The sequence below is a fragment of the Dipteris shenzhenensis genome, chromosome 16, assembly GCF_047967505.1.
Source record: "Dipteris shenzhenensis isolate YYH24624 ecotype China chromosome 16, Dip_SZ_1.0, whole genome shotgun sequence".
In the NCBI taxonomy this organism is placed as follows: domain Eukaryota; kingdom Viridiplantae; phylum Streptophyta; class Polypodiopsida; order Gleicheniales; family Dipteridaceae; genus Dipteris; species Dipteris shenzhenensis.
In genome coordinates, this window is record NC_141611.1 from 54,502,952 (window position 1) to 54,511,896 (window position 8,945).

At 44.8% G+C, this 8,945-nt stretch overlaps 1 protein-coding gene across 1 annotated transcript; it reads right to left on the bottom strand.

Annotated features, from left to right (window-relative positions):
- Window positions 1-1,570: 1,570 nt before the first annotated feature.
- LOC147893140 (uncharacterized) lies at window positions 1,571-5,079 on the bottom strand. The gene is made up of 6 exons (XM_087386995.1): window positions 4,338-5,079; window positions 4,132-4,224; window positions 3,853-4,023; window positions 3,108-3,620; window positions 2,886-2,999; window positions 1,571-2,688 (listed from the first exon to the last, which is right to left on the bottom strand). The coding sequence occupies exons 1-6, from the start codon at window positions 4,794-4,796 to the stop codon at window positions 1,792-1,794; spliced, it is 2,247 nt and encodes a 748-aa protein (XP_087243121.1). The 5' UTR covers window positions 4,797-5,079; the 3' UTR covers window positions 1,571-1,791.
- Between the last annotated feature and the right edge of the window lie 3,866 nt (window positions 5,080-8,945).

Here is an 8,945-nt window from a genome sequence, read left to right on the forward strand (position 1 = left end):
AAATCTTTTCCTAAGAGTCAACCCTCCTATCAATCAGGAAGAAAAATGCACATAGTTTTTCCACACGCACTTGGTGAGCACTTGGTTGGCTCAAAATAGACCAACCAAGGTGTAGAAAGGGACCAATTAAAGATCTGAATCATAGCCAATTTGGATGCATTCTACCAAGTAGTTCCACTAGAAATTGACACTCTAAACTAGGCTCTACTTGATATGCCTAAACAAAGTAATAGAATATATTCCTACGTCAACCGAGATGACCAAGCCAACAAATGCAGACTACACACCTAGCATCTCTCTCTCTCTCTCTCTCTCTCTCTCTCTCTCTCTCTCTCTCTCTCTATACATGTTAGTCAAGATGGGATGCTCAGGCCAGTAATTGCAAGGCCTACTACGCCCAACACCAATTGACACACACAAAAACTTAAAAAGAAGAACAAGTCATCTTCTTCTCAAGATCATTGACCTAAGAATTTGTATTTCGACAACATCTTTAACCTATTAACCAAGGACACCTTAAAAAAAAGGAGAGGACATGTGGTAACTTGAAGGAGAAGAGCCTACCATGTGTCATAAAGAAGGAGCTGTTGGATGGAGGCTTGGAGGGGGGAGGAGGTGGAAAGACAAGAGGCAGGCTTTAGGGAGTAGGTGGAAAGACAAGAGGCAGCTTTAGGGGCAAGGAGGAGATAGAAGGTCAATGGAATGGAGGAGATGGAAGGTCACCTTCGGGAGGAAGGAGGAGATGGAAGGTTAATGGAATGAAAGGGGGAGATGGAAGGTCTCAGAGCCATGGGTGAAGACTTAGCCAAAATTTAAGAATCAAAGATCCACCTTCAAATGGGGAGTGGTTGAGGATGGTCATGCATCTTTGCTTGTGCAAAGCACGGGTTCAGTACTCGTTAACATCGATGAGAAAACATTTTAGTGGGTGATAAGCACGTAGTCCTTTGAGGAAAATATGATTATCCTTATTAAACTCCATTGCATTGGCTACCAATTGTCTTCTCATATAGTTCCATTATCTCAATTTTTTGTGTCTCTAAACGTGCTTGCTATAGTTTGGACAACTAAACTACTAACTGAAACGGTTAAGGTGAGAGAAGAGTTTTACCATCCCAATTGATTCTAGCTCGATACCTCAGCTTTCCCAGAACGTTAGATTCCAGCCTGCTGCTAAGCACGTACTGATTCAGCATTTATTAGATGGCATTTAACTATTTAGGAAGTACACTAGCGATGTAATCCTTCAAAACAGGTCTCACACATTCCTGCCTAATTTTTTTCATCTTTCGCGGTGTATCTTTGATAATGTACACAACTTGAAAGCATTAATTGGACAACAGAACAAAGCATAGATCATCTAACTATACATTAACAATCCCCACACTACATGTCTCTCACACGTTCATACTATACATTTACAATCCCCACACGACTTATCGCTCACACGTTCATAGCTATTGGTTTCATGCATTGAACATGGCAAGCTTTCCAAATAGACGGATCAGTAAGTTTGGGAAAATACCCTTGTATTTTGTGATGTTAGTACACAAAATGTTAGTTGCTGCGAAGGGGCACTGCTGATCCCCACATGAATGTGTACCAAAGGAATAACTTGCGGAAGAACTGCACAGTTAAACATTTTTCTTCTTCAGATTTGGGCTCTCCGCCTAAGAGAATCAGAACTGACATCAAATGCTGATCTCCAACCTTTTTAGAGGTTTAGAAGTGTTTAAACTGACGCAGACACATTCGGCTGGGCAACTGTGGAAGCGACGAGGTGATGATTGCTTACTCCCTTCTCTGATTAAAACATCGAGGGTTTGAGAGGGCTTGTTGCTCTGTCGCATAAGATGCAGGAGCAGAAGCAGGCAAGCTGCATGTTGAAATCGACGCTGCGTGATTTTGAGCCGGAGACTCTTCCCTTTCTGGTAATCCCACATTGGAATTGGAATGGCTTAGGAGTGACGTGATGGCTGCAGCCAATGCGGCAGTAAAATTAGGATCACCAGTTATGGCCGCAGTTGCGGCACTCACACTCTCGACGAGAGATTGCGAGCTGGATCTAGCACGGACATTCACAGCCTGCATGGCGTTGTTAGTGGGGATGGCAGCAAGAGGAATAGCATTGTGACAGACTGCAGGTTGCTGTTGATAGACGCCGTGATCGGTCGCATACTGCTGGTGGGCTCCGTTCGTCGTCTGGTGGAACTTGCTGCTATTATTATATGCTGCTGCCTGATTGTAAATACCCTGGCTGAGAGGGGCCATCGTCGACGAGAAAACTGGCAGAGAGTTAAGGCTTTGGCCTCCAACCATACCAGCGTGGTGCACGATTCCAGCTACTGCAGGTCCATCCACAGCAAATGGTAGAGAGAAGTTGCCTGCGATGCCAGCTAACTGCTGGAGATTGTATGGAGCTGTCGCATTGTTTGTCAAATCCAATGTGACGGTTGGGAAAGGAGCCGATGCAGAAATGGTAGCGTTTGACGTCGAACATGAAACCAAGCGTCCAGCCAGGTAATTTGTAGCCATTGCATCGGCGCTTGTAGTCGAGCCAGACAGAAGCATGGCAACCGCAGCTGAAGTGGTAGAGGCCATCATTGATGCTGCTGGAGGAAGGGGGTGATTATGCGTGCCTTCGTAGGTGGTGATCAGGATGGAAGTATCATCGGCACAGCGTTGAACCTGCAATTCCGTAGCAAACTTTGTCACATCCACTGTGAAAACCACTTGGAAATTTACTGTAGCAATGAGCATTCGACCATCCATTTCAACCAGAGGAAACTACCCAGAGATTCGAATTGTGTGCCGGAGAACAGCGATTTGAACACATGCTATGGAGATAGCCAGTCAACGAGTGACATCGTTCCCAAAAGACGAACCTGCTTGCGAACGGGGCAGGCTGCCGCCATCGTGCATCGGTAGTATCCGCGCGGGCAAGGATTTCCTTTGGCCATTTTCTGTCCATACTTTCTCCATTGGCAGCCATCGCTCAACTGTACACACGTTCCAAGAATTTTAGACAGACTACCACAACAAACAGTCTGAATTCACACACAAATTCATCACGATCAACGTGTAGAAGTTGCAAAGCAAGAGCTTACCATAGGCACATCGGACCTTGCGCGAACCGAAACTCGGGCCTTCCGGACACTTGGATCTACTGACTCGACCCGTTTTGGAACAGCTTTGTGCCCTTCGTTCGACGCCCAAGCGCTTGGATCTTGCCTTGCTTCATCGTCCTTAGTAGGGGAAGCCGTCGAGGTATCTAAGGAGCGCCCAGGTGACGGTGTCCTCTCAGCCGTTGCACGGGTCTCACCGGAGCGAGAGGGAGGTCCCATCGAAGGAGTTTCCTGCTCGGATACCTCATTTCCTCCGTCCACTCTCATCCGTTTGGTCGTATTACGTTTAGGCACACTGTCATTCCCAGGATACCAGTTGCGCTTCGCAGCTTGGTCGTTTGTAGTTGCGCTATCTGTCGCTCCTCCACGTCCTGAAGTAGCGGTTTCAGAGCTGCTCTCTGCACGTGCGTCTTGATGTTTTCCTGTCGGGGAAATAGCTGCCTGGATTGGTACCGCAGTAGAATGCTTAGTGAGTGGCGGAGCTTGATCCGCAACCTGTGGGTAATCAAACAACAATGGACAGTAATGAGAAATCTCCTTGTCACGAACAGGAAGCACTAGTGACAGGTATAACTGGCGCGTACGTTGAGAGTCGGATGTGCTCTCGTTCATTTCTTTTCCAGGAGGCGATTAGAGATTCGCATTTGAGAAGCGGATCTGAGTACAAGATTTATAGACTCTACAGAAAACGCAGAAAACAGTGAATTGGATCAGAAATTCAACACACCAGCTCCGACTGAGTGGATATATTAGTCGTTTGATGTTGTTGCTGTTGTTGCAACAGATTCATTACGTGCTGCTGCAAGCGCTTGTAGTTTGCAGTGATCTCCGTCAATGAGAGTCTTAAGTTCTCATTCTCTCGGCTCATTCTCAGCAAATCGTCTCGGAGGATGCTGAGCTGCGAATCAAATGTCTCATTCTCTGTCATACTAGTCGATCTAAGCAGCATGCTATAATGGCAGAGGAACGAAATCAAATCAACGTAAACAATTGGCGCCCTGGGTACCTGATTGACGGCTGGTTTGATGTCGGTCGCGTTGAGGCGAAGAGGAGAAAGGGATTGGGAGTGCTCGATTTTGGTGTCACCCACATGGCTTGCCTGCAAGTGAAGAATACCCAATGAGGAAATCATATTATGCTGCTCATCGAATAGATCGCTGACCGAAGAGATGATGCATGCCTAGCCTAGAAACTTTGGTTTGTGTGCGTTACCAGAAGGTCTTGCAGCTCTATTGGTTTCTCCTCCATACTCATGCCATCCCCAGGCGCAGTACGCGATGGCAAACTAGGATCCGACTCGTGGCGTTGGAAATGATCGATCCAAGGTGCAGCCTGCTTGAAATGCTCCTCCTCTTCTTGCATATTCTCCGCCCCGTCGCCAGGCTGAGCAGCCTCCTTCTCCTCCTGTTCCTCGGAGCGTGAGTGGGCCGACAAATAGTCACGGGTGGGAGTCACGTAAATGGACTTATCATCTTTCTGAGGAAGTGGTTCATCATCCGTGAACTTGATATCTGGGATCTGGGCGTCATCCTGCAGCTTCATGAAAAGGTAATTGATGGGGGGGTGATCCATGATAGTGGGGAGGGAGAATTTACGTGACTGTTTGAAGGTGAGGAAGCTGGGAGGAAGGAGGAAGGGGGGATGCGGGGAGAGGTGGAGGACGCAGTCCATGCAATTGAAAGTGGGGAGGGAGAGAAGAGGCTGGGTTGATAGATTTGCTCTGCAGGGAGAGCAGAAGCTATCAAAGCAGCCCAAGCAAGAAGAAGAACAACAACAACAAGAAGAAGAAGGATGTTTTGCTAAAACGGAGGAGAAAGAAGGAGAAGAAAAGAAAGAAGTGCAACCCTAGAACTTCAAGAGCTAGAAGCAAAGAAGGGAAACCGTGCTTCCAAGGCAAGTGAAGGGCGGATGAACAATTGCTATAGATTGCAATGGAGGAGCTTCCATAGAACAAAGACTAAAACAACACGCTGCTGCATAGCATCCAAAGGGCCTTTAAAGGATATAAGATAATTACAAGACGCCACCCAAGATTCCCATGCTTATTATTCTACTTTCAAGTAGATTTTAGGAGAAGCTTGTATACCCTCACGACGTGTCTTATATATGAGCCACTCCACATTTTAAGGCCAACCCATGCGAAACTCTACCACTAGTCCCCTTAGATCACACGAGCTATTTGGAAAAATTTCTATCACCCACATGTTTACGTAGTTTACCTATTTCAAATGGTTATGATCAACCTAAAGACGAATCAATGATAGGTTGTAAGCATTACAAACACCATCAACGAACTACATCGTAGATTTCATGGTCACCTTCCACGAAAGCCTAAGCTATGCATTAGGGCCCTTACCAAGGTCCATTTCGTGCAAGAGCATGTGCGTGCGCATGAGACAGAGAGAGAGAGAGAATGGCGAATGTGAATGGGCCAAAATAGCCTAGTTGGGGGTTAAAAACCAAACTCACTCATCATCCCCATGATCTGAGCATTAGATGCCATCCAAATAAAGGTATCCCTTGATCGGTGTCCTTAATTTGTGACACCCAAGGCTCCTAGTTTCAACCTTCTCTTGATATTCCATGTGATCACATAGAGGAGCTATCCACCATGGCCATAAACTCTATGCCTCATGCATCTTCCTTGAACATGCTCTAGGTAAGTTTTGATAGTCCCCCTCTTAAGCACCTCCAACTTGGAAGGCCCCCCTAACATGCTTTTTTTTCCTCCTATTTTTCTAAAAGTGAATGGCTACTTGAGCAAGAATGCTTTATTTTTTATGAATGATTGGCAATAGCATTAGTGGGGAAGATATAGCCTGTAGTGCTTGGTAGAGATGGAGCAAACTAAGCATCTTGCCACTTGAGGTGCTTATAGGGACTACCTCAATCTAGCCAATGGTTTGTTGGAAATTCAACAGGATAATAGAAAGAAGAATGATCTAGTCAATGGGGGCACAGAGAGAGAGAGAGAGAGAGAGAGAGAGAGAGAGAGAGAGAGAGAGAGAGAGAGAGAGAAGGGGGGGGGGGGAGGGGGGGGGGCAGAGAGGCAAGTCAAATGTTGACTGTTCAGCCATCTCATGGAAACTACAATTTTCAATGCTGCCTTCAATTCTACCTCGGCAAGGTAATCACAAGTGAGAATACATCTGGTTCTCCTCTTCTCCACATGCTTGACTTTGCCAAATGTGTTGAACTTGCAATATTCAATAGGTTTACAAGTTATTATCACCTCAAAAAACCCCAATTCTCCCATTTGATTTGCTTAAGTCCACTAGGACCTCTTTCCATAAAAGCCTTTGTGGTTTCCTTTGCAAAGCTTGCTCCACAAATATTTACGCCATACAAAATTGTGTAAGTTGGACATTAATCTAAACTTACCAGAGCTAGGCATTACTATGCTGGCCTTGGGATTTTAACTTAGATGTTAGGCATTACTATGCTAGCCTTGGGATTTGCAATGTAGGTGGTAAGATCACCCTTTAGCTGAAGCCAACTAACAAGAGATCAATTGGCTAGCTTGCTAGCCTATACACACATGACAACCCAAACTTTATTTCCAACCCATATTCTATGCAAAACCAAGCTATCCTTGCATGTTAATAATTGATGGCATGAGGTACCCAATTTCACCAAACTTGTACTCCATTGATTGCAAGTCTTTCAAAATCAATGCAGGGAGTCGTGATGACTACTTACTCCCCATCTGTTATGTGACCATTTTCTAGCTCATAGCTACATGGAGTTACAAAACGATCATGCCTTCCATACATGGAGTATGTGGTGTGGACTGGTCCCTAGCCCCCTATGTACGGGCTCTACAATTATCCACATAACTTGCAACGCACACTATAGACCAAGGTTGAAGCCCTTGGGTTATAAGCTTGAGGACACGCCTGCGGATTTTAGTTTTAACATCCCTCTCAACTTGCTTGTTGAGCAAGTGTTGGCTTGGTAAAAGAATGACACAATGTTGGAAAGATAGGCAAGAGGCAACAATGATACTTTCTTGCTCATTTTAAATGCATTCTATGTATGAAAGAGAGTTTTAAATGAATTCTATGTATGAAAGAGAGAAACGAGACGGAGTGTGATAGGTGTGGAGGTCAAATGAAGGAAAGACATTGGAAGGTGACTTGAGTTGTCTAAGAAAATTTCTCTCTTCCTTAAATTTTTTACTCTTTTATGATAGACTTTCTCTAATAGAAACATTGAGAAAAGGGTTTTATGGGAAAATCTAATTTGGAGCTAATTCCTCATGTTGAAGATCATGAAAATGTGGATTCTAGGTCCCTCAAATGCTTCATTGTCCACAAAACGATTGAGCTCAAGAGCTTAACGGGTTGGGACCACATGCCACCATGGCATTAAGGTTCCCATAAAAGGAAGTTCATTTGAATCAAAGCGCATAGATAATGCAAGAAATTGAATATCTATATGCTTTGTGAGGCGCGCCGCCAGCGTGACGAAGCCGAAAGACGTGGATCAAGAGTATCTGCCACCTGGCAATGGCCTTTCGCTATCCACCCGGGCTGTTGCCGCCACTTGCGCCCTCAATGCAGCCCTAATATTCAGGTGGCCCCACACGCAAGACGCCGACAAATCATGTGTGGCCCCACCACTCTCTAGAAGGTCATTGACTGGTAAACGTCCGTCGCTCTTTGACTTTCTTACCCCACTAATGGTCTACCAGCGAAGACCGTAAAGCACGGACAGCCTTCCACCGTTCTCCACGTGTCCCTAGGTAGTCGGCGTAGGGCTACGCAAAGTCGTCGGAATTTTTATGTATTCAAATTTCCAATGGACAAGGAACTTTGGAGCCCCCCAAAGACTTTCCCTCGTTCCTTTTTCAACAAAAACAACTCAAAGACTCTTTCCTAAACAATGTTCGAAGCGCTCCCAAAACTTTTATTAAAATAAACACAATGTTTGTGGCAAGACCTCAATGTCAAGAGCCTCTTCCACACGACTAAGCCCACCAGCCTCTTCGACACGACTAAGCCCACCATTCTTAAATGCTCCCTCATACGTTTGTAGATAATGGTCTTCACATTGAGGACCTATCTAGAGAGAGACTTTATGATGCTTGGTTATCCCCTTGTACTATACATGATTTTTAAAAAATTTTATAAGGACAAAATTTTGTCAGCACCAAGGACAAAATTTTGTCAACACCAAGGAAAGAGATGAGGAAAGAGCATCTTTGCTCCCCCTATGTTTTCAATATTCATAACAAAAGCCAACAAAATTAGATGGTATGCAATTGTCATCCTTAGAGGCTCTTTGAAACACTGAGATCTTTGCGCTATTTACCATAAGTCTTAGCTATAAGTCTTTGTACTCTTTACCATGAATCTTACATTGTAACTAGGTACTTCAAGGGTAGATCGCTAATACCATATTTTTCTTTTTTTTTAACATATCTATCTAAAGTTTCACTTTGAGACCTGTATATTTGTGCCATGCATGCATAAAAATCACACCCACACTGTTGAGATATCGAGCTCCACTCGCGATATGCCAGGGTGACCGTTGTGCATTTATGTCACCGACTTGTTAGCTACAGATGCGGTTGGTACACCACCCACGAATAATAGCTGGATGACAACTATCCTTATCTACACTAGTTCGTGGCTCAGTTAGTATGCCACCTTAGTTAGTTGAGTTTGGTTTGAGACCCACATATAGGGTTCTTCTATTTCTTTGTACTAGAGTTCTTTTTGGCTTTCACAACTAATTAAGAAGAGAAAAACTGTTTTCAGCCTCCACCTTTGTGTGTATTCTCCCATTGTGTATGTGAGAAAGCTGCAAGTGAGACTC

What these genes read in the sequence shown, in the direction of transcription:
- LOC147893140 (XM_087386995.1), bottom strand. Translation starts at nt 4,796, where the DNA reads ATGGACTGCGTCCTCCACCTCTCCCCGCATCCCCCCTTCCTCCTTCCT. An exon ending in TAGAGCTGCAAGACCTTCTG is followed by an intron (nt 4,225 to 4,337) that starts GTAACGCACACA and finishes CTTCACTTGCAG; the next exon opens with GCAAGCCATGTGGGTGACAC. An exon ending in CCTGCCCCGTTCGCAAGCAG is followed by an intron (nt 2,689 to 2,885) that starts GTTCGTCTTTTG and finishes ACGGAATTGCAG; the next exon opens with GTTCAACGCTGTGCCGATGA.